Source organism: Perognathus longimembris, chromosome 7 (assembly GCF_023159225.1).
Source record: "Perognathus longimembris pacificus isolate PPM17 chromosome 7, ASM2315922v1, whole genome shotgun sequence".
In the NCBI taxonomy this organism is placed as follows: domain Eukaryota; kingdom Metazoa; phylum Chordata; class Mammalia; order Rodentia; family Heteromyidae; genus Perognathus; species Perognathus longimembris.
Window position 1 is genome coordinate 2,625,420 of NC_063167.1, and position 24,307 is coordinate 2,649,726.

The 24,307-nt window shown below is 58.1% G+C and overlaps 1 protein-coding gene across 1 annotated transcript in view; it reads left to right on the top strand.

Annotated features, from left to right (window-relative positions):
* Ajap1 (adherens junctions associated protein 1) overlaps positions 1 to 24,307 on the top strand; it is a 99,702-nt gene that overhangs the window by 72,975 nt on the left and 2,420 nt on the right. Inside the window, exons 3-5 of the mRNA XM_048350132.1 lie at positions 15,936 to 16,023; positions 17,982 to 18,224; positions 20,058 to 20,189. Coding sequence (XP_048206089.1) covers positions 15,936 to 16,023; positions 17,982 to 18,224; positions 20,058 to 20,130 — 404 coding nt within the window. The 3' untranslated portion in view covers positions 20,131 to 20,189. The remainder of the gene's footprint in view (positions 1 to 15,935; positions 16,024 to 17,981; positions 18,225 to 20,057; positions 20,190 to 24,307) is intronic.

Below are 24,307 nucleotides of genomic sequence, written 5' to 3' on the forward strand. Positions count from 1 at the left end.
CGCAGGGCAAAGGCCTGGGTTTGTCTGCTGCTGTCGGGTCAGTTAGCGGCTGTCTCGTTAGCCTTCCTCCTTGCCAGCCGGAGCCCAGGGGTGCAGCCCAGGGGACTGGAGGGGATTTGAAGCACAGAGGAGGCAGAAGGCAGGCGGGGCGACATCGCAGGTCCTCGGAAGCTCTGTGTCGTGGGTCCCACATTGCTACGCAGCTGCTCTGTGGGGGGCTCAGCCTGGCCTGAGACCCGCCCAAGGGCACCTTCACCCTAAAGCCACTCCTCCCACCCCCCCATCCCTGGCCAATCCCCTCCTCTCCCCCCACCCACCTGCAGGGTGGGGACCTCCTGGGGTCTCAGGGCTTCACTTCTCTCCACGTCGGGCAGTGGAGTCTGGCTGTGGTCGCCTCCCCTCTTGGGCACTGCCAGCTGTGGTTTTCCACCTGCACTTTGGTTCCCGGGTTTCTATCTTGCTCTCCATCCTCCACGGCCCGCCGGCCCCTCCGCCTGGCAGCCGCAGAGCCACGTCCTCCGCCGGAGGGCTGCTCCAGCCCGGCCGTGCCCAGGCTGCCAGGTCCTTCGCCCCTCTGCCGCCCAGCGCGTTCCTTCCCAGCTCTTCTGCCTGCTCTGCCTGCTCACGGCTTCTCTTCAGCGCGTTCAACCCCGGTTCTGGGGTTCCCCCCGTCCCCTGTGCCCCCAACATCCTTCTGACCCAGTTCAGTCGTGGGCGTCCATCTGTTCGGCTGCTCCACGTGGGGGGCCTCCTGGTCCCACTGGCCTCCATCCCACTCGACGTAGGAACGCACACCTTGGAGGATGCCCGCCGTCTGCACGCCTGCCTGCTAGTGGGGCACAGGGTGTTCAGCCGCCCGGAATTCCAGTCCTGTGTGGAAGCTGGCCTCTTCCCTCTGCATCCCAGGCACAGGCCCGGGTCCCTTCTCACTTCCTGAGCACCCCGATTTCATCCGCACACAAACTCCAGACAGCTTCCCCCTCCCAATCGCCGATGCCTCGAGAGCCTTTGCGTGTCTGCCTCCGTCCCTCGGAGAAGACCCCTGGTTCCGTGCAACGTAGCCGCGCCTGCCTCTGCCCCCTTAGTGTGCGGCCACACTGCCTGCCCGGCGGACGCCGGAAGCCCGCCGCCCGTGGGCACCCAGGATGCCAAGGCGGTGCGTGGCTTCATGCTGCACCCACACAGAGGGCGCCGTGCGGGCCTCCGCCCCCACTCGTGGTTTGCGTGCACACCCACGCGTGAGCGCGCCTACGGGGGAGGAGGAGAGGGAGCGTCTCCGGCCCACGGCTCCTCCTCCACAGGAGGACGCAGCAGCGAGCCACCATCTTGGAAGCAGGGAGCAAGCCCCCAGTGCACACTGCATCTGCCGGCGTCTTGACCTTGGACTTTCCAGTCTCTAGGACCTGGGAGCGATCGTCTGCGTAGAAGCTACCCAGCACAAGTGGACCATGATGGAGGGCCGGCCGGTCCTCGCTGACCCAATTCCACCAGTAACACATGTCCTGAACTCCAGCGCATTTGGGCTCTTAATTAATGGCCTCTGTCCTCACCGTGTGAATGCTGCATCTCCCCCTGGATTATAAAGTTCCTTCAGGAGGCTTAAGGGGCTCCAGGACCCAAGCAGGTTCTCACCTAGGACCCGTGCCGCCCCTCGGGAGCCCAGCAGGGCAGGCCACGGGCCTCCAGACACCCATTCCCCCTCTGTCACCGGCCCAGAGGATCCCACCAGCATCGCCGGCGCAGCCCCGCGTGTGCAGGAAGCCACGGATGAGCATCAGACCTCGGCTCGCTTCCAGGAGAGAGAGAGATACGAGGAGCCTGCTCCCTGGCTCTCTGACTCAGCAGGACCAGGAGCTGAGCAGGCCGGGCCCCCTGCCAGGTGCGCCTCAGGGGAGGCAGCCAGGGAGAGGGGAAGCGCCCGCCACTGGATCAAAGGCTGTCTTCCCCACTTGCCAAGGATTCGCCGCCGTGTGACCGCCGCTCGGGGAGACACAGCGAGCCAGGAGCGGGGAGCCTCCTCCTGGGGGCCCGTCCTGGGAACAGCTCATCTCACCCTGTCCGGGGCTCCCTCTCCCACGTTTATCCAAAGCCCACAGATCCACCCGCACACTTCTTCTCACCTGGTGAGAAGATGGAGGATGGCGTTCAGTCCAGGGGTAGAAAACGCGGCTGCCGCAAAAGCCCAGGAAGGGGCTGCAGTGCGGCTTTCTGCCATGCATGCCTCCACTCTGCACAGAAAGAGAGGGTCCTGTGCAGCCGCTGCGGAGCCAGGCCTGGAGTCACCCGCCCCCGGCCCTCCTCCTCATTCAGCCAGAGCCCCTCCCGGGCCAGGTGCCTGCCGTCCATCCATCCATCCGCGCGGATCCTCACAGCAGTGCCCGCAAGGCAGAGGGGAGCTCCCGGGAAAGCTATGCCAAAGCTGAGCGCTTGGAAGACACCCTAGAAAGGACTGGGGTGAGCCACAGCCTAGCATAGGAGGAGGACGAGGGAAGGAGAAGAGAGAGGGCAGAGAGGGGAGGGAAGGGGAAGATGAGATAGGAGGAACAGAAGAAGAAGGGGAGCAGGACGGAGAGGAAGAAGAAGAGAGAGAGCTGGGGAGGGGGAGGAAGGTGAAGAAAGGGATTGGGGGGGAGCAGAGGAGGGGAACCTGCTGAGATGGAGAGGCAGGGTTAGCCATGGTGAAGGAGGAGCCTGGAAACAGATGCCCCGGGGGTGTGAGCCAAGGACGGGCGGTGCTCAAGGCCGTGGGTGGGGGAAGGCCTCCTGCTATGGTGCTTGTGGTTCTGTTTGCACCTGTAAAGAGTTTATGTAGTAAAGAGGATGTAAAGGCCACTCAGGAGAGTGAGCAGCGGAACCTGGAAACCTGTTACACACCAGATGGTCGGGGACTGGCTGTTTGTGTTGCCCTCCCCATCTTCTTCTCCCCGCTTTTGGCAATTTGGTGATTGGTTTGTTGGAAATAAGCAAGACCCTCCCCTGGGTGGTAGCCACAGATGGCGACCTTCAGGAGGACTGGCCTGAGTGATGGGGGGCCGGGTCCCAAGACACTCCCCTAGTGGTAGCTTGTGGAGGGTGGTGTGGATCGTGTAGATAGGGTGCCTGTGTGAGCTGAAAGACAGCCTGGAGGAGCAAGCTTGGCTCAGAGAGCGGCTGGTCCAGGCCCGGCTCCACCTCATACAGAGGGGATCGGCCAGTACCCAGGTTACTAACACGGGTTCAAAAATACCCCCCGTGTATCATTCATGCGTACATATACACCTTCTTCATGCACATCGCTTACGTGTACAGTGCTAGCACTTATACTCGTGGAATCACCCATCTTGTAACCTGCTTCTTATTCCGACACATTAGTCACTGTTATTTTTAAGTTGGAACCGATGGTTCCAATGCATTGTAATTCTGTGTGACTATTTCTTGGCCCATTTATTTATTTAGTTTCATTTGGTCTAGTCCTTTGGTGAGACTAGGCCTGGTGATCTCTTATTTATTTTTATTCTTGATTTTTTTTTTTTTTGGTCTTGTCCTCTGCTGTGTCTGATGATTTTTATTTTCATTCCTGATGTTGTTGTTGTTGTTTTCTAATTTGGTCTTGTCCTCGGGTGTACCTGGTAATCTTTGCTTTAGTTTATTTTTCTCCACTTTGGTCTTGTCCTTTGGTAATCTTTAGTTTCTTTTTCTCCACTTTGGTCTTGTCCTCTGGTGCGCCTGGTAATCTTTAGTTTATGTTTCTCCAGTTTGATCTTGTCCTCTGGTAATCTTTAGTTTCTTTTTCTCCAGTTTGGTCTTGTCCTCTGGTGTGCCTGGTAATCTGTACTTTAGTTTCTTTTTCTCCCGTTTTGTCTTGTCCTCGGTGGGCCTGGTAACTTTTACTTTAGTTTCTTTTTCTCCAGTTTGATCTTGTCTGCGGTGGGCCTGGTAATCTTTAGTTTCTTTTTCTCCAGTTTGGTCTTGTCCTCTGGTGGGCCTGGTAACTTTTACTTTAGTTTCTTTTTCTCCAGTTTGATCTTGTCTGCGGTGGGCCTGGTAATCTTTAGTTTCTTTTTTTCCAGTTTGGTCTTGTCCTCTGGTAATCTTTAGTTTCTTTTTCTCCAGTTTGGTCTTGTCCTCTGGTGCGCCTGGTAACTTTTACTTTAGTTTCTTTTTCTCCAGTTTGGTCTTGTTGTTGGTGGGCCTGGTAATCTTTACTTTAGTTTCTTTTTCTCCAGTTTGGTCTTGTCCTCGGTGGGCCTGGTGCGCCTGTGCAGAACGTTCAGGAGTGTGTATGAAAACCTAGAGATGATGCGGGGCTCTGAATCAGCGTTTGGCAGGCAGCAACCTCTGGGACAAATGATGTCTGTTCCCAGTGTTGGGACCTCTCCAGAGCCAAGAGTAGCTCGCGGATATTTAAATGGTTGAGAAAATCGAAAGGGTAATACTTTGCAGTGCGTGAAGACGATTTGAAATGTTCATCTCAGTGACCATACGCAGCACACGCAGGCGCCCGTCCATTCCCACGCGGGCCGGGGGGGGGGGGGGTCTAGCAGAGGCCACGTGACCTGCTCGCCTCTCCCCCGCCCGCCCTGGCAGGGAGGTTCGCCAGCTCCGTCCCTAAGCCAGCCATCCACCCTTCTTGTAGAGAGGGGCTGCCCCGCTGCCTTTCCCTGTCGCCCACCTTATTTCGATGCTTTCACCTTTTATTACCCACCCCCCCCCCCCAGCCTGTGGGTGTTTCCTGGGCTTTCACCCTTTCCTTACTCCAAACTTACAGGGAATTCCCAGCTTCTGATTTTTTAGGCTGGACAATCTGTCTCTTATTTTTTCATGTCTCCGACAGGCTGGAAAAGCCCAAGAAACGAAGTGCAGAGTAAGGAGACTGTCCTGCCCTGACGAGCCCCTCAACTTCCCGGGTTGGAGTTGGGGTTCTGGGGATACGGTGGGTCTTAGAGCCTGCCTCTCCCCTGCAGGCCCAGCTGTGGCTGAGTGAGCTGCCTCTGTGCTGCCCTCGGCCTCCCCTGGGAGAAGGGACCTCTTCTGACTGTCCAGTGAAGGGTTCTGGGGTCTTCAAAACCCATCTATTGATCTATTTTCTGCTTTTAATAAAATGGCTATTTAGAGTGAGTGCTAGTGAATTTAACACACTGAGGAGGCCGTGTGTGTGTGTGTGTGTGTGTGTGTGTGTGTGTGTGTGCACGTGCATGCATGCGTGCATGCACGTATGCTGGTCCTGGGGCTTGAACTCAGAGCCTGCACACTGTCCTTAAGCTTTGGTGCTCAAGGCTGGTACTCTACCACCTGAACGACAGCTCATTTCAAGCTGTTGACCCCCATGGCCAAATTGGAGCCTCATGGACTTCCTTGCCCTGGCTGGCTTCAAATCATATTCCTCAGATCTCAGCCTCCTAAGTAGCTAGGACTACAGGTGTGAGCCACCAGCGCCCGGCTCCACTGGGACCTTTTCAAAAGCCCCGGAGAACCAGGGAGATCTGGCTCGGGGCTTGCACCCTCCCCCTCCCAGTCTGCAGATGGCCCTGTAGGGGCGTGGGTGACCAGGGCCTCCTGCTGGCTCTGAGGACACTGGCGGTCTTGAAGCAGCCATCTGGGCTGCCTGTATGGGCAGCTTGGGCCTTGCCTTGTGGTGCCTACACTAGACCCTTCTGCCTCTCAGCTCCGTTAAGCCTGGGTGGCTCCGTGTGTGGCCTGGAGCAGACATTGTATACACCGGGTATAGACAACTGGAAGGGCCCACTGCCCACCACCTACTGCCCGGGCATCACAAGGCTCCTCAATGCTCACAGGACGTCCTTGTCCAGTGGCATCCAGTATCGCCGTGGTTTGGACATGCAGTGTCCCCCTAAGGGCTCACGCGTCCGAAGGCTTGGTCCTAGCTGGTGAATCCAGTGAGAGGAGATTGGGCCACGAGCCCTCTGAACGATCAGTAAGCGAACGCACTGGTGGGCTCATCCTTTGCTAGCAGTGTCAGGCGGTGGTGTAGGCGGGCCCCAGTTAGAGGTCAGCCCAGCTGCTGGGCAGGTCTGGCTGTGTCTGCTCTGGGCGGGGATCAGCTTTGGTCCTGAGGGCTTAACCCACGGGCACGCAAGCCTCTTCCAGGCCGGGTAGCGGTCTGCGTCATTTGGGTGCTATCACTTGGGAGCAGTGTACGTATGTTTAAAGAAATCAAAACAGAGTTGAGCAGAATCAAGCTTCTGGCACTGACACCTGTGTGGGTCTACTTTCCGTCTCTGTGTCTGTGACAAATACCCGAGAGAGAGAGAGAGAGAGAGAGAGAGAGAGAGAGAGAGAGGACTTGTGAAGGAGGAATGATGTGTTTTGGCTCCTGCGTTAGGAAGCTTAGTCTGTGGTTGGCGGCCCTGCTGCTTTGGTCTCAAGGTGAGCCTGTCACTTCAGGGCAGCCAGGAAGCACAGAGACGAACAGCAGGGTTCCAGGAGCAAGATCCCCTTCGAAGGCGTGTCTGCAGCAACCTAGCGCCTCCACCCAGGTCCCTCCCCCACCACCGCCCCATAAAGCCACCAAATACCAGTCCATGCATTCATACCTCACCACATGGAACCAGCACATCCGCGCATGTCAGCAGGCCAGCTCCGGCAGCCCGTGAGTAGCCTCGGTGTGCTCAGTCTCGAAACCTGGGCATCTCCTCTCCACGCCCCTCATGCACAAGGCACGGAGGAAGTAAGCCCCAGTGAGAGCTGCAGAGCGACGCCCCGGGGGCGGGGGTCCAGGGAGAGGCGCCGCTGGCTCCAAAGGGCAGGAGAGCCCTGGCCTCGCCTCCAGACCTTGACAGCCAGGCGCCACCTCTGCCGGAGGGCTGCCGGGCTGGCTGGGGCGGCGCTGCCGGCTTCCGTGTGCAGCGGGGAGTGGGCGCCACTCCTGCTCGGAGGCTGTGCTCCTGGGGGACAACTGAGCAGATTTCCAGCGGACACACAGATCCCAGGGCCCCCCGCCATGTCTGCTCTCTGAGCCCCCCGCCCTTCCTGAAGAACGTGTCATGGCCCCTGTGAGGCCCTGGCCTCGCTTGGGCGCCAGGAGAGCAGGCTTTCCTACAGACGTGCGCGGAGCGGCTTCCTCCGCGGGAGCGGCACATGCTGCTGGGGTTTAGCCGAGGAAGTGGGTCATCTCTGCATCCGCTCCTGAGCTCAAGGCCACGAGTGGCTGCCTCCGTTTTCAAGGGAGATGGACGGCAGACGTAGCCAGTGTGCACTCAGGATCTGAAAGCACCTGGAAGTCCTGACTTTAATCCCCTCTGGGAGGCGTCCGCATCTCCTGTAAGATGATTGCCGCACAAGCAAAAGGGGCCCCGTCAGAAGCCCGCCCGTCTCTCCCTCCTCTCGGGGAGCCGGGGCCCAGGCGGGAGCCAGGCCCGTGCAGCCCCAGCCCGGGGTCCCCGTTATGCCTGTCTGTTGTGCTGCCGGCTGAGGGAGTCAGGAGGAGCAGAGACGGGCGGCCTGGCGTTGCAGCTCGGAATCCAGGCCGCTCCGCGTTCGCCGCTTTCCCCCGGCGCTGGCTGGCCCCTCTCTGGTGTGAGGGATGGCATTCTGGAAAAGCCCCAGAGAGCACACAGCCTGCCCGGCACGCGGGCCGTGCTGCCGGCCCCGCTCCAGGGTCAGGGGCTCCTCGTGCCCAGGCCAGCCATGTTTAAGGACCGGGCAGTCTCTGTGGGAACCGAGGCGTCATCCCTCGGGGTTGCCAGGGGCAACATGGAGATAGATGAGTGGGCATGGCTGTGCCTTGATCAAACTTGATCTACCAAGACAGTGGGCTGGGTTTGGTCTGGGGTCATGGCTTCCAGCCTGCCTCGAGCCTAGAGTCAGCTGAGCTCCGGAGGGAGCTTTGTGAGCCTAACTCTCCCATTCATGGTCTTTGCCAGGTACGCAGTAAGGGCCAGCCTTACACGGGGGGCGGAGCAGGAGGGGAGGTAACCTCTGCTCCCTGCTCTCCAGGGGCGGCCCCCACACCACTGGAGAATCCTGATTCTCTTCATCTACTCGGGGTCTTGGCCTTATGTTATCAGTTTAACCTCTAGAGGGTCTGCATACCAAGACCGGCTGTCTAGCTACACCATGGCCCCAAGACCCAGGCCAGAGCCCCTCCTTGGAAGTGCTACCACGTGTTTTCACGCAGCTGCTGGGGTACCTCGAGTGCTCCCCTCCATGCCCACCGGAAGGGGGCATCTAGCAGGGGGCTGCCTGTGTACTCCGGACTCAACCACACTCACCTCTTCCCATCGCTGCTTCTTGTCTGTGTTCTCCTGCTGGAATAAAACGCAATTACAAGTATGACAGCGTTCCTGAGTTCTAGGAATCCCTCTAGAGAACTGAGGGACCCCTGAATTGCACTGTGTGACCTTGAGGAAACTTTCTGAACGCCCCCTGCCATTGGCAGCTTCTTTGGGGTGCTGTAGTGATCTGTGCATGACCTGTTTCCCTTAGCACGGTGCTCTGTGGCCCACTCTGATGCCGGGGACGCTTGGGGATGTCATGGACCCCACGGGGCTGTTGGAAGTCAGCCTCGTGCCCCGTCATGCCGTCCCTAGTGCTTAGCTTTAGTGGTAGCAAATGTGACTAGCAAGGCAGGACCTGCGGGCGGGAGCTTTGGAGCGGGGACGCTGGAAAGCAGCTCGCCCCGCCCAGGTGTGGTTGAGAGGCATTGTTAGCCTCTGGCCCAGGGCTTCTCCACCTCAACACCATGGTCGTGTAGGGGTAACTCACTGTCTCTTCACTGCATGCTTACGGACGGTTAGCAGCGTCTTTGGCCTCCACCCACTAGGTGCCAGTAGAGCCACTTTATGGTCATCAGGATTGGCTCTGCGCATGACCACGTGTTCCCGTTTGAAGGTGGCTGCTCCCCCGTGGCTCCCTGGGGACCCCCCGAGGATGCCCTGTGGGGAGCCCCCTGGGACCTCGGCTCTCCCCTTTCCTGTCTGACATGAGGAGACGGCCTGTACAGCCTGGGCCTGGTGCATCTTCATGAGCCAAGCCGGCCCTCAGGGTGGGGGCTCACTCTGTATCTCACCTTGCCTGGCCAAAATGGGGAAAACAGCATTGCTGGGCATTTCTGGAGAGAGACTGGCATTTGAACCAGAGCATAGAATCCTCTCCTCGGGGTGGACTGGCGTCATCCAACCAGCAGAGAGCTTGGGTAGAAGACAAAGCAGAGCAAGGAGCAAGGGTGAGCTCTCTCCTTGAGTTGGGCCTCCTGCCCTTCCCAAGACCTCCATTCTTGGGCAGACTCAGACACCAGTGTCTGTACCCCTCGGCCCACCAGGCTTTTGCTTTGGACTGGGGTGCTCACTGCTGCTCCCTGGCTCTCAGATCTTTGGATTAGGACTGAACCAAACTACAGCACAGGCTGTTCTGGTTCCCGGGCTTGCCAGCGACAGGCAATGGGCTCCGTGGCTCCTCCCATCAATCAACACAGGAGCTGATCCTCCTAAGAAATCTCTTAGCAGTACGTCTCTGTTCCACCTGCTGGTTCTGTTCCAACGAATACCCTTCCCTCGGGGGGGCTGGGCACGCTCACTCAGGGAAACTGCACATTTCTGTGTGTTCCTGGTCCCAGAGGCCAGCGGACGTTCACTCTGGGGTGAGCAGTGCCAGCCATCACTATTGCACCGACCGCTACAGAACATCCCGCTTGCGCCCAGTCACGAGGGCCCTTTGTCTCTACCGGGCCTACGTGCAGGAGCCCGCGTTGTCCAACCAGCCGCTATGAGCCCAGGAATGTCATCCATTTGCCTTGGAAAATTCCGGGGCCATTGTTCCGGCCTTCAGCCAAGTGTGACGGCCCAATGTGCCGTAAAACCCCCTCACGTGCGAGGAAAGAAAGCCATGATAAGCTTGTTTTTGCCACGGACAATGGCTTGTGTTTGATTCGGCTTCTTTTAATAAGGCCTCGTTCAGACCCAGAGATGGATTACCCACTTACCCATCAATCTTCAGGGCCTGATCTTATTACAAACCACCACAAATATAACCATAAAAGCCCTATTGATGGATGTGGAACTTGGTAATCCATCTGTCCCCATCCATTATTCTGGGTATAATTTTTCATTATCGGGATGGCAGCTGATTCCTAGCACATTAGTATACAGTGGCAATTACCAGTAGCAGAGAGAGCCCCTAAATTAGCAGAAACAATAACACCTGTCAGGAAGAGGAAGCAAGAGTCCCACACAGCATGCCTCTGGGCCCTGGGACCACGTCAGAATTGCAACGAGTTTGAGGATGGATGCGGCATTGATTGACCTTGGCAGTAGAGAGGAGAAAGTTTGTGGGGGTGTTCTTTCCCCCTTCCTTGGGGTGTGGAATATAGCTTTCACTTAGGCGACATCATTACCCGCCCGATCACAGCAGTCGTACCAGCTGGTGTGGAGCCCCCTCAGGACTGCCTGGCCCAGGGTCTGTAGGGGGCTGGGGACACATTCCCTGCTTGCCCATGGCCACCAGAGACTTAGTTAAAGAGAATCGGATTTAAGGTTTCAGTGTTGAGGGACATCGTGGGAGAAGTCAGAAGTTTGGGGGACTTCCTCCTGAGAACCTCTTTGCACGGTCCAGGAAAGTGGAGTAGGTCTCCATCGCGCGGCTGCCTGATCGCCACCTCCTTCCCTTCCTCAAGTTGTAGCAGGTGGGGAGGGGTGGAAGGAGGGGAGAGGTATTGTGAACTGTGAACGTCGAGAAATGAGATACATACCTGAAATATTTCCAAGTGCCTTTCAAAGGATTAATTTGTTCAAGCCTACCTGAGTTTTGATTCAAGAGTCCTGTCTTATGAGTTCTACAAGGAAATCTTAATGCAATGCCATTGACGCTCACACTGCTTTCCATGAAACCCAGGACGGCTGGGTGTTGAGTGAGCCGTAAGCTGTGGCTGTCTTTGAAATCATCTTCACAGTGGCCATTGGAAGTCCCACCAGACTGTGGCCGTTTGATGATGGAGTGGAAAGCTTCTAGTCTTTGAACCAAAAGGACTGTAGTTTGAGTCTCAGCCTCAACCAGTCATTTGGAACAGACACATATGTTCCATTCACAACCCAAGCCACCTTTGGCTACTGTGTTCTGTGTGAAGTAATCAGGGGCGGGGGCCCTCTGGCCCGTGGGGGCAAACAGGGCTGTCACCTGTGTTGGCAAAGGAAGTTTCGCTGGAACATGGCTATACGTTGCCCATATTCTACAGCTCCAGGGCTGAACACCTGTGCTTTGCCTGTTCCTGCTCTCTACCTGCAAAAAGGCAGCCTTCACCTACGGCCCTCATCTGAACCGAGATGATGTAGGTACCATGTCCTTCGGCCTCCCAAACCATGCCCTTCATAACCTTTCCCCTATGTAAAGCTGTATGCTTGGGTGCGCTGTTATGGTCATGCAAAGCAGATCAGTACAGACATGGCTCTTCCTGGACTCTCAGGGAAAAAGATTTTCTCTCAGGAGAAAAGATTCACCTATCTGGGATCCATGAGCCAAGACGTAAAGAAGCCAGACAAGAAAACAGCCCCTGAACGTTGGGAAGGACCAGATGTCACAGAGATGTTTTAAACACTGAACCATTTCTCAGCTACTGCTCTGCTGTCTTCATAGTAGCCAGCCTTTCAAAGAGAAGAAAGTTATCCTTCTGGAGTTCCCACATTCCCAACTGCTTCCTTCAAATATTCTTTGGACAGCTTGTCACAAGGCCCAGTCTTTGTGCACCCACAATTTCTGTAGGGTCTGTAAGTTCTTCTCACAGCCCTGGCTTCTTATGCTGGTGTCTAAAAGCTCAGGAACCCCATGTGCCCAGCTTTGAAGCGCAAGGCTCTTTTCTTTGTGAACAAAGTGTGCAAGGAGTAGAAAGACATTTGTCTCTGACCAATTTAGGACCGTAACGTGGCTACCAATCTGTTGGATTTGGATTCAGACATTTGATTTTCTCAAGATCTGCAGAGCAGAAAACTACCTTTTATCCTTTCTCTGTCAAGGTGACCAAGAGAAAGTCATTTTTTCTTTTAAGCATCAGGCTCCTGATCAGTCAGAGAGGTAGAAAAAAGTTCCAGATGAGGTCAGACTGAGTAGATCACAGGTGGGGAGGCTTAGCAAGGTGCCCAGCATAAAGAAATCTACCCATGAAAGCACAGCTGCTCTATTATGGTCGCATGTCATCCAGATTCTCCTAGCTGGTTATTAACCACACACTGCTTCTCTAAATTGCAATTGGAGAAATCCAATGGAGAGAATTCGCAAAGAAGGCACGAGAAGGGCCCTCCCAGAGCAATCAAACACCAGAGACACATCACCACCTTTGTTCCTGTTCCCCTGACTTCTTATTTTTGACTTCTCAGTTTTAAGTTTAGCAACGTGACATGCAATTACTGCAGCAGGGTAGAAACTGTGTCAGGCAGTGTGTGCATGGGGTTGGGTAGACACAAAGATGATGATGACTCGGGCACTTTTTTTATGAGGCTCAGAAACTCCAGGGACCTCTCAGGCAAAGGGCGAGAGTACTGCTCTGAGTCCTAACTAAGAGGTCAGAATCCGGACCCCTGTGTCAGAATAGATAGCAGAGTGTTTGGTGCTGGCGAGGGGATTCTTGGAACCTCTAGAAGAGGCCTGCTCTCTCAGGCTGCACCAGTCCTGTTGGTATCGACCTGTTGGCTCACCCTTGCTCCTCTACTGGCCATTATCACCTGCTCCCGCAGGTGTGAATTCTTCCCACCTTGGCCCAGAAGTTGGTCCACTTCGCCTATGAAATGAAAATCTAGCTCTTGCTGTGGGAAATGGTTTATAGTAGGCCAAGAAATGACTGAGAACCCCACGAGATGCACTTAGAACATCCCCGAAAGGCCTTCCCAAAGTGCAGGCCACGGGGCGTGAACACCTGCTGCCTGAGAGCACTCTCTCCCCGACCTGGACTGGGCTGAAGAGCCAGCTTTTGACCTGGATGGAAGGAAAAGCCACAAGATCCGCCCACGAGTTCCATTCACCAAGTCCGAGCTCAGCATTCTGTGGAACAACGGGCTCGTGCGAGCGCTGGCGCCACCGGGCCCTGTGTGGTGCGAGGACTATTTTCTCAGATAGCTTCCCTTCCATCATGGAGAGCTGTGCCTGCAGCAAACAGGGTGCCCGGTGGCCGTGGCTGCCACCTGTCAGGTCTGTGGCCATGCCTCCGTGGTCTTGGTCCAATCCATCATCTCGGCCATGATGGCAATAGCATCGTCTGATGACGATAATGCCACGGTGCTGACGGTGGTGGGAGCTGGGATGCAAGGATGCTGCTGACACCGATGGCAATGAGGAGGACTCTGACGAGGAGGAGGAGATGGCGGTGACAACCACCATCTTCCTCAGCACCATCATCATTTCCTCCACTACCATCACCATCACTACCATCGTCCCGCCCTCTACCATCACCATCACTACCATCGTCCCGCCCTCTACCATCACCATCACTACCATCGTCCCGCCCTCTACCATCACCATCACTACCATCGTCCCGCCCTCTACCATTGCAGGGCTTTGTTACCTCCTGTGTAGTCCCCTTTCACCCTCACGCGTGAGCCGCCCGTCCCGCAGACGGCAAAGCTGGAGTGAGGGCTACGTGATAGCCTCGGGGTGTGCGTAGTCACGAGACGCCCCTCCTCCCCTCGCACACTTAAAGAACGACACGGGACACGCGCGGGCGTCTCGGGGAAAACTTCTGGGAATTCCACTGATTTTACTCAGGGGAGGGGTTTATAGGACAGTAATGGCGGCAGGAAGGGGAGGGACTAACTGGATACTAGCGATAGGCTGATGAGCTTCCCATCACAGTGATGTCACGGAACTTCCTCTATGGGCGGTCATCACATCCCACAGGACCGCCCCCTGGGCCTGGCCCGGTGCCATTTTGACACACACACGTGGCCGAGGTGGAAGGTGGGGCTGGTTTGCTACCTCTTCCTGTACTGGACCCAGAAGGGGGTAGGAGTGGCTAACAGCCAGGCAGCCCCAGGGCGGGAGAAGGAGGCAGTCTCTCAGGATCGCTCCCCTCAATGCCAAGTCAATGCCCCAACATACCATCACCGTGAGAAGCTCCATCGTCATTATCACCCCCTCCCCCACTGTCAACACAGTCACCTCCACCATCACCATCACCAGGCGTCCTCGTGGTCACGTCCCCCATCATCACGATCACCACCATCATCACCCTGGTAGACCCGTGCCTGCGTACATCCGACGGGGAGACAACAGCTCCTTGTGAGACTCGGTGTCCGAGGGGCCACTAGGAAACGCGGCGTGTCACCGCCGGCATCGTATCACCACTGTAATCGAGACGACCGTGACCACACACACCATCACCATCTCCCTCCTTGCCATCGTCAGCACCATCGCCACCACCACCACCACCACCAGTCACTACCACGTTCACCGTCACCACTGTGGTCACCACCATCTCCACCATCACTGCCACCCCTTGCCCTCTCTTCACCACCGCCTGGATGTCCATCCCACCTTTGCTGTTACGACCAGCCTCGCCTCTCCTCATCGCGGGAGTCACACGCGCGGAATAAGCACCTGCTCTTCAGGGCCGGACGGCTCCCCCTCAGGCTGCGTGGGGGGCGAGGGCGAGAGGACACAGAGCTCACACAGGGCTTTATCGCAGATGTCACGCTGAGCACGGGCACAGGGAGGCCACTGGCCAAGCCAACCGGGCGTGGTGACATTTCAAAGCTAGGCCCCACGGCGCTGGGCCCTGAGGTCGCCGGCGGGGCCGGGCTGGCCCCCAGCAACGCGGTGCGGCGCGTGCAGGGCGGATCCGTGGACGGAAGGCGAATGGCGGGCGGCCACGACACTGCCTCCCGACGGTGCTTGAACGACCCTGCGCCCCCTGCGATTCAGGGCGGGGGTCCCCTGTGACGAACGGCAGGCGCTCCCGAAGAGGACGCGGTGGGGAGGCAGAGCTGGTTTTCTGCGCCTGCCAACTTTGCATCGTTCCCCACCGTTCCTCCACGAGGACCCTGTCAGCAGAGCGGGAACACCTGCTCGCGAGCCTGCCGTGGGAGTCGGCCGGGGACGCGGCCGCCTGCCGTGGGGAGCGCGCACGCGCGGGGCTCGCCTCAGCGGACCCCGGGCCTCGGGTGTGGCGTGGCGGCGGATCTCTGCCGCGTGTGACGTGAGGATTGGGGATCTGGGGTAGGGAGGTAGGTCGAGCACCCCGTGTCTCGAGCCCGTGGCAGCTCAGCCCCGGGAGAGGCGGGGATGTCCCCCGCAGCTCCACAGCTTGGTCCTCCGCTCCTGGGGTTCCGTTTTCCAATGACGGGACACGGCCAGGGCAATGGGTCACCTCGCTGGGCCTGGCTGGCTGGGAGAGTTAGCCAGGGCTGGCCCTAGCATCTGGGTCCCAGAAGTAAGTGACAGATGTGGTCAGGAAGGAAGAGACTGGAGGCAGGAGCTGCTTTCCCCCTTTCCTTCTTCCTTCCTTCCTTCCTTCCTTCCTTCCTTCCTTCCTTCCTTCCTTTTTTCCTTCCTTCCTTCCCTTCTTCCCTTTCTTCCTTTCCTCCCTCCATTTTCCCTTCCTTCTTTGTTCCCTTCCTTCTGTTTCTCCTTCTCTCCTTTTCTTCCTTCTTTCCTACCTTCCTTCCTTCCCTCTTTTCCCTTCTTCCCTCCCTTTCCCTTCCCTTCTTCCCTCCCTTCTCCTTCCCTCCCTCCCTGCCTTCCTTCTCCCCTCCCTCCTTCCCTTCCCTCCTTTCCTTCTTTCCTCCCTCCCTCCTTCCTTCCCTTCTTCCCCTCTTCCTTTCTTTCCGTCTTTCCCTTCCCTCCCTCCCTCCCTCCCTCCCTCCCTCCCTCCCTCCCTCCCTCCCTCCCTCCCTCCCTCCCCTGGTGAATGGCCTCTGTGCCCGCAGCCCCCTCCCGCAGGTGTGAGGGGAGAGCCCCGGGCTTGCCCTGTGCCCCGTGCCCGGTGGCCCCCGCCCTGACCCCTGTCTCCTCCTCTCCAGGCCTGGCTGTGCATCAGATCGTCACCATCACCGTCTCCCTCATCATGGTCATCGCTGCGCTCATCACAACTCTTGTCTTAAAAAATTGGTAAGGCTCAGGAATGGGGGACAGCGGGTGCTTCAGGATGGTTGTGCACAGACGCCCCAGCTCGGCAAACCCGGGCTGGGATTGTCGTCCTCCGAGTTGCTTTTCCCATTTAGAGACACGCAGGCAGCCCCGGCCCTGGGCCCTGAGGCGCCGGGGCCACCGCGGGGGGGGGGGGGGCAGCCTCTCCACGCGGCTCCCCATGGCCTTCACCCTGGCTTCTCTGCCCCAGCTTCTCCGGCTGCTCCTCTTGCCTGACCGTCTCTGGCCTGGGGATTGTCCCTGTGTGCCCCCCCCACCCCACCCCCACGCCCTCCCCGCAGGGAGGGGCCCAGCCGGCCCCCCCTGATCGAGGGGGCGGGGCCTGGCCAGCCTAGCCCTCCCCGCCTTCCTTCCTCTCCTGGTGGCTCTGTTCCTGAACTAGGTCGCTGCCTGGCGGTGGGGGGCGCTCCTTCCCTGGTTGCTCCTGGAACATGGCCTACTTTGAGTCCTGATACCCGGCCCGGAGAGCCAGGGAGGGAGCAGCTGCGTCCCAAGCCGCTCGAGGCCTCTGTCTGCACAGCCCCTCGGGTGGTGCTCGCTCCTCCTTCTAGGGGTCCCCGTGCTGTGCGGAGCCACAGGAGCAGACAGGGCCCAGGGCGGCGGGGCCCCGGCCGCGGGCCACAGAGAAATGCGTGGCAAGGACTCACCCACTGGAGAAACCCAGTGGCAGGTGGCAAGAGGACGGACATGGTGGAACACCCCCCCCCCGGGGCCAGGGCCCCAAGCTGCCTCCTGACATCCTGGGCCCTGGCTGGGTGTTTCCTAGAGATGGGGGACAAGGACCTTCTGGGGCAGGGACTGGCAGGGCTGCAGACCCCGTGCCCGCCAGAGGCGTGGCAGGATAGTCGCCATGGCTCTGTCAGGAACGGGAAGAGTCGCCTCTCCCCAGGGAGTCTGGGGCCTTGGCTGCCCCTCTGTGCGGGGGGCGGAGCCTTCCCGTGGCACCTGCCTGCCTGCCGGGTGTGGAGCAGGCTGACAGCAGGGGGCGGACGCTGTGGTGACCCTCAGGCATCTCCGTGCGGGGCTTCCGCCCTCGGGAGGTGCCCGTCACTGCCTCACCTCCGTGGGAGGGCACGGCTTCTGCTCAAGAGTCTATCCCCACTGTGGGGAAACCGAGGCAGGGGGGAAGGAGACCCACGGGAGCCTGGACAGGCTCTGGAGGAGGGAGGGCACCTGCAGAGGGTACCCCCGAGCTGCAGGGAAGTTCTCCCCCCAGCAGCCCACGTACCCTCTTTGTGAGCTAGTCATCAAAGTGCCATGGGGGCGGGGAAGGGGGGTTAGCGGAGCCTCCTCCTGTCCGACCCTCCCCCCCAAGGGTGGTCATTCTCCACGGCCGCATGGGTGCTCACAATGGCACCCTCGATGGCCCTGGCGGGGCTGGAGGGCGAGCCACACCGTTCCCCTCCTGCGAACCCTCCTGGAGGAGGGTAGGGGTGAGGACGGGGTGTCTCCACCGCCCAGGCCTCCCCAGAGATGGTTCTGTAGGGCACCCCACCGTGAAGGAGAGCACCCACCCTGACCTGTCCCCCCAGGGCCCCCGCCACCCGGGCCCTCGTGCCGTCACAATCTTCACCCTACAGAAACATCTTGGGGACACGGAGATCAGCACCCCCGCCCGGCTGACACGTACCCCGTGACTCTCCCTGCGGTTCAGAGCCACATTTGAATTTCAGATTGTGTTTTAGCTATTTTATTTATTTATTTACTTTCCCCCCCCCCCCGAAAGAATTGATGGCTTGACGGTGGTGGGTGTTCCCGAGGAGGCCGGAGACTGCCTGCCGTCTGACATTAGACGCGGGTGTCTCCGAGGCCCGGCAGCCGGGCCTTGTGGGACGGAAGCGCCTCCTGGGGAGTTGTGCTTGTTGTGGCTCCGGCCCCCTCCCGGCCCCCGCCCCCACGCCCTCCTCTCTGTCTCCTAGCTGCGCCCAAAGCGGGAACACGCGGAGGAACAGCCACCAGCGGAAGGTCAACCAGCAGGAGGAGAGCTGCCAGAACCTCACCGACTTCACCCCGGCGCGGGTGCCCAGCAGCATAGACATTTTCACGGCCTACAACGAGACCCTGCAGTGCTCGCACGAGTGCGTGCGGGCGTCCGTGCCCGTCTACACCGACGAGACACTGCACTCGACCGGGGAGTACAAGTCCACGTTCAACGGCAACCGGTAAGCGCGGCTCCTGCGTCCTCGGGACCCCTGTGGGCCGGACCCGATCCGTGCGCAGGTAGCCCCAGCGCGTGGGGGGGCTGTTGCTTGCCCTTTCTCTAGCGTCTCGTGGAGGGGCGGGGACACGCGGGGACTTGGAGATGCTGTGTTCCCCTGGCAGACCCCCGAACACCGGCGGTGGAGGGGGACGCTGTTTCCTCCGCCGTCCGTCCCCTCTGGGATGTAGAGGCTGAGCTTCTGCCCTTGGGGGCCTTAGAGTTCAAAGCCGGCCGTGTAGCGACTGGCCTCACTGAAGATCAACAAATGACGGGTCCCTCCCAGTCTGTCTTGGAGACCCCATCAATAACATGTCAGCAGCAAGCGCGGAGAGGAATCAAATAGCATCCAGACTCCGGGAGCAGTCATCTCTTATTAAATGCTTTCTTTTATTATTCATGTATGATCTCCCAAAGAAGACATATTGCTCCAGCCATCGCTGGCAATATTTACGAAACCCTTGAGTCAGCTTCTGAAGGTTTGTCCAGAATTAAATTAAAATATCAATAAGCTATTTTTTTAAGTGAGCATGCACTCTTGCATTATTTTGTAAAATTAAAAAAAAAATCCCCAACTAAAGTCTTAGGAAGCCAAGAGCTGGTGGGGTGCTGCGGGGTCCCCCGAAGGGCCGTCAGCAGCAGGGTGCGGGGACACGTCGGAGAGTCCCTGGGGACCGGGGACCCCCAGGCATCCTGACTTGTAGGCAGGACTTTTGTGGTGTTCAGCGACTCCTCAGGGGCCCAGAGGCAGAGGTTCAGCAGTCCAGGTGTGCTGGGAACCCCAGGGGGGCCATGGGTGCTGTGCCCTCCTCCTGAGGGCACCACGAGTTGCTCTCCACCACGAGGGAGGATTTGTCACCGCAGCTCTTCTAGTGTCCGTGCTGGATTCTCCAGTGTTCTCTTCTGAGGCCCCCTTTCTTCCGGGGGGGACCACCTACCCTAGACACCGCAGCACCTTTGTCCTAGACCTTTGGTTCCCCCCTCAGACATTTGGGGAGCTCTGTAAGAGCGGCCTTATCCCCCAGAGGCTGAGTTCACCAAGATCGGACTGGAGCTTCGGACATTTCGTTGCTAGGGTTGTGTTCGTGGGTGGGCCTCGGGGCTGTCCCGTGGGGCCCTGGTGGAGGGCGGTGCTCAGGAAGGGGCTGCAGGCTGGCCTTGTTCCTTCGCTTTGTCCCCCGGGGTTCTTGCTTTGTGCGGAGGAACCTGATCAGCACACGGCGGGCCCCATTGGAGCGGAGCTGGGGTGTCCCGGCACAAAGGCTGAGAATGGATGGGTTCCTACAACGGGGCCCCAAGTTGTGCTCTGTTGGGGCTCGCTGGCCTGGGGACCGGGTGGCTTAGCCTCAGAGCTGCCCAAGTGAGGCGGTTCCATCTTAGGAGCCCTCTCTGTGGCACACAATAAGGTATATCAAGTCTCTACCACCAGGGGATAGATATTACACAGTATTGTATTCCATTGCGTATATCGCCGTACTATATTATTTGTAAATATGCCCTGAGCTTGGTGCTTGTCCTGAAAATTCCAGAACTCACATCTTAGTGCGGGCACAAGCATGGGGTAGGGGGTTCCAGGCTCTGCCTCCACTCGTACACCGCCTTCGTCTGAGTGCCCAGGCCTGTGTCCTCCAGGGTGTGAGCGGGGTTAGCTAGCCAGGCCTCGGGGTCTGGGGCCCCATCCCTGGGCACCCAAAATAGGCCAGCCCTGCAGGCCCCTCCCCTGTGCACTGCAGGTCCTGTGAGCCCCTCCCCTGCTCACGCTCGTTCTCTCTCTCTCTCTCTCTCTCTCTCTCTGTAGATCCTCCTCTGCTGATCGGCATCTCATCCCTGTGGCCTTTGTGTCTGAGAAATGGTTCGAAATCTCCTGCTGACTGGCCGTGGGCTTTTTTACCTCCTGGGGGCGGGGCAGACGCCATGTGTCTATTTCATGGTAAGTGTGCTGCTCCTCTCCTCCTCCCGTCCTGGGGGGGGGGGGCAATCGAGGGCCTTTCTGCGGCTGGGGTACGTGTTGAAGGATCCCTCTTCAGGACGCACGGGGAGGCTGGACGGAGCTGGACGGCAGCTCTCTGGAGGAGGAGGAAGAAGAGGAGGAGGCTCTCCTCATCCCCATGGAGCTTCAGGACGTGTCTGTCTGTCTGTCTGTTGGTGTTCGTGGCGGCCGCCAGGCACAGGCCTGTGTGGCAGGAGCGTCACCCAGGAAGCAGCTCTGGTTCCAGCTCCTCCCCAGCAGGGAGGCTTTGGGCAGGGCTGGCACCCCCCTCCCCCACCCCCCTGCCCCAGCACCAGCTCGGGGAGGGCAAGGAGCAGAATTCAAATACAATTTTGAAATATAAAAATAAGAGATAAGAAAGAACATGATAAAGAAAGTGGAGACATCTACTAATTTGAAGCCAGGGACCGACACCCAGACAGGATGAATTTTCCACGCTCTACTGCCTGGGAACATTTGGTTTGCTTTCAATGATATTAATGTGGATGCAAACGTTAAATTGCTTCTTCGGTGCCGAATCTTTGGACGCGACGCTGGACTGCAGGGCAGACAGCACCCCGCCCAGGGCTGGCGACTCCATGGCCCGCACGTGCCAGGGTTTCCGTGTTTGCTTCGAGTGTGACGCCAGGCCTGCTAGGGACCCTCCGCTTCCTCCTTGAATCACCCAGAATGAGCCTCACCCCACAATCCTCCCACGCCACGCCGCCAAGCCCTGTAGGGGCACCAGGAAGGAGCCTCTCCTCCAGAAAGTGCTCCCCCACTTTGTCTTCCTTGCGGGGCTGAGTGAGAATCGCTGTGGACAGATGGCATGAAGACCGAGAAGCTATAGGGGACTCAGTCCACAGCACTCGGCCGGCCAGGGGGCAGCGAAAGTCAGTCCAGGAATGTATTGGTCAGCTCTAGATCCCAGAGTTAATGAGTCCGGTCCCCTCCAAATCGCCTTTCCAGCCTCACTCCCTGTCCCGAAGCCAGCATGCCCCACCAGTGGGCGAGGGCATGCAGTGAGATTAGACCAGAGCCCCATCCATCCTCGCAGGTCTCTGTGGAGCCCCGTGGACAGCAGAGGAGTCTCCCCCAGCCCCTGGGTGGGCGGAATAGAAGCATGGTACACCCTCAGAGCAGAGCACGCCTTGTTAGTTAGGGCTGTGGCTTTGCCCTTTGGCTTTGCAGCCAAGCTTATCACAGGAGCTTGCTGATTAGCAGCGGGCTCCCAGGACCAGCTCGGGGATGCTCGGTAGGTCGCAGATGGGTCGTTCTAACTCAAAAAGCGCATTAAAGGCTAGGCTCCAGACAAAAGCATGAGACCCCGTACGAAAAACAAACTAAAGCAAACAATAAAAAAGGGTGGAGGTGTAAGTGAAGCGGTCCGGTGCTTGCCTGGCGTGCACAAGGCCGTGAGTTCGATCCCCAGTGCTAAAAATTGGTAGAACAACATTCACTGACCTGGAGATGGCGGATCTGTAACAGCCTCTACTCTCTGCCAGAGGTGCGGACCCACAGAGTAGAGGCCCCCCATCTTCAGCTCCAGCTGGCCTTGGATGCAGGGGACCACTGGGTCCAAAGCTGGGTCATTTAGTCTCCCCAACAATCCCACTTGCAGGGGACAGGACGGAGGCCAGGGAAAAGAAAGCAATTTGGCCAGGGCCTGTCAGGTTGTCAGTGGTGGGGCTACTACTGTCACAGCACTAGTGGGGCTACTAGTGGGGCTACCTCCAGCTGCCTAGCTAAGGACCCTGCTTGCCTCAGACTACCCCATGGGCAGGACAGCCGAGGGACTAGGGGACCCAAGATCTCCAGCTATACAGGCCCCTCAGGGTCAGGCAGCCTCCTCTGCGGGACAGGGGCCTGAGCCCCGGAGCTGGTGCATGGGGGTATTTGTTTCTGAATTCCAGGAACCCCTCCCCCATCTCCTCTGCTAGCTGTTTGGCCCCTAGCTCCACTGTGCACTAAAGGTCCCACCGTATGCGTGGGTTCCCACGGCACATGAGCTGTAGATGGTCCACAGATGGGACCCCACTTCTCAGCCCTGCTCTGGGGACTGTTTCTGAGCACCCCTGCTTGCATGAGGGAATGTCCCTGCACACAGACAGCGGGAGGCTCCCTCCCTGGGGCTCTTCCCGGGCCCCTGGGTGGCTGGAGAGCCAGGGGCATGGAGAGGCGCCCGGACTGCCAAGCCCGGCCACCACACCTGTGGACACAAGTCCTGGTTCACACCTGGTGATTTTCCGTGGCGCAGACTGGGAGGGCTGAGCAAACAGCCTCGTTAGTCTGTGATAAATGCTTAAAGATTCCGTCGCTGTGTGTCCGACAGACTGTTTTTCACTCGCTGGAGTGAGGGCGTTTGGATTCACGAATCCTCTGATTCTAGTAATTAATGCCTGGACATGAACATCAAGCTGGAAGAGTCAGAGAGGGAGACAGATCCCTCAGATTTACTAGGGTACTTATTGTCCCTTAAATAAACAGCAATTAATACTAAAACATTTAATTAAGGCTTAAGAGCCAGTGGAGATATTTCTCTCACATAGTTGTTAGGACGCTCCGAATGCCTTTTTAATGGTGATGTAGCAGTCCGTTCTCATGTCGCTCCCCCCTGCTACCTACACGGGCACAGGTGAGACCCAGCCATGAGCATTTGCTTCCCTGCAGACAGGGATGTGCAGAGCCGGGCCTCCGGGAGACGCACACCTCCTCCCCGGGCTCGGCCTCCTCCCTGGATCGCAGCCCAGATCCTCCTTCAGGGGACCAGATTGCTGTGGACAGAGATGAAGTGAAGCTAGGAAGGGGGCACCTGCCATTAGCTCCCGCACTAATCCCCTGCCATTTTTCATGGAATTAGGGAACGCGGAGCAAACCTCATTAGAGTTCACTCCATTCTCTCTCCCCACTCGCCGGAGACACTCCATCCCAGACAGAGCCATCAAAGACCCCGAGTCTAGAACGAGTGGCAAATAAGTCATCCTGTTATTATGTTAGAAAACATATGAAAGGCACAACCAATGAAAACAGTAAGAAATGCACCTGAGCCTTCCCACTTTGCTCTTATATTAAAGATCCCATTAGTGGATATCAAGGTTTTGGAATTCAAAGGAGCACTCTTTTCCCAAAGCCACGTCCGGACTCTTTCTAGCTGTCATCTGAGATGACAACCACATTAAGGAAGCGTGGATGCCCTTTCCCACTTGGGAGACACGGAACAGGAGCTGCTGTGCTGGGCAGGCTGGCTGCTGTCGGTTTGTTCTGTCTGTTTTACAACGGCAAATGCTGAGCCCATGGTGCTCACAGTCCAAATCTCCTTCACAAGCAGCAGAGGGCAGAATTCATCCCAGATCCCATCTTCAAGGTGGCTTTGCGCCACAGAAGGCGTCCTTGGGTTCCCCTGCCCTGTCTTTCCTGCCCTGGGGTCCAGGGCTGGCCACCCTCATCTCGGTGGCCGGGCCTGGGCTCCTAGTTCTTCCCCCAGGTCTTGGAAAGTCCAAGCCGACCCCTGAGTGGAGCCGCAGGGCCTGGCAGCCCCTCAGGGCTTGGCTGTGACGGACGCAGCTCCCTCCTTGCTCTGACAGCCGCCCTATAGGTCACTGCATGTCATTTCATGCGGGTGGGACCGGCACCCTTTATCTCTGGGGTTGTTTGTTTTCTTTTGTCCCCAGACATTAGGTATGGGCAGCTTAGAGGGGACTTTCTCCCCTGAATGGCTGGAGATGTCTGGCTCTCAGGGGCTGAGCTCCTCTGAGATGCTGCCGATCGCCCCCCCCCCACCCCCGCCCCCCGCCCCCAGGAGCCCCTTGCAAGCAGCACCTGGAGGAGGTGCGAGGCTGCAGAGGACGGCCCCTCTCCAGGGCGGGGCTGCTCCCCCAGCCTGGACTTGTTAAATGTCAGGATGGGGGAGGAGAAGCACACCACAAGAAACCTTGGCCATGCAGGTGAGGTGGCCCTGTGATTCAAGGTCCAGTCCCTGACCTGCTCAGAATAGGTTGGAGCAGCAGCTAGCCTCTGTTAATAGTCAGTAATTGGAGGCCAGGTAAAGTGGTTTACACACACACACACATATAATATAT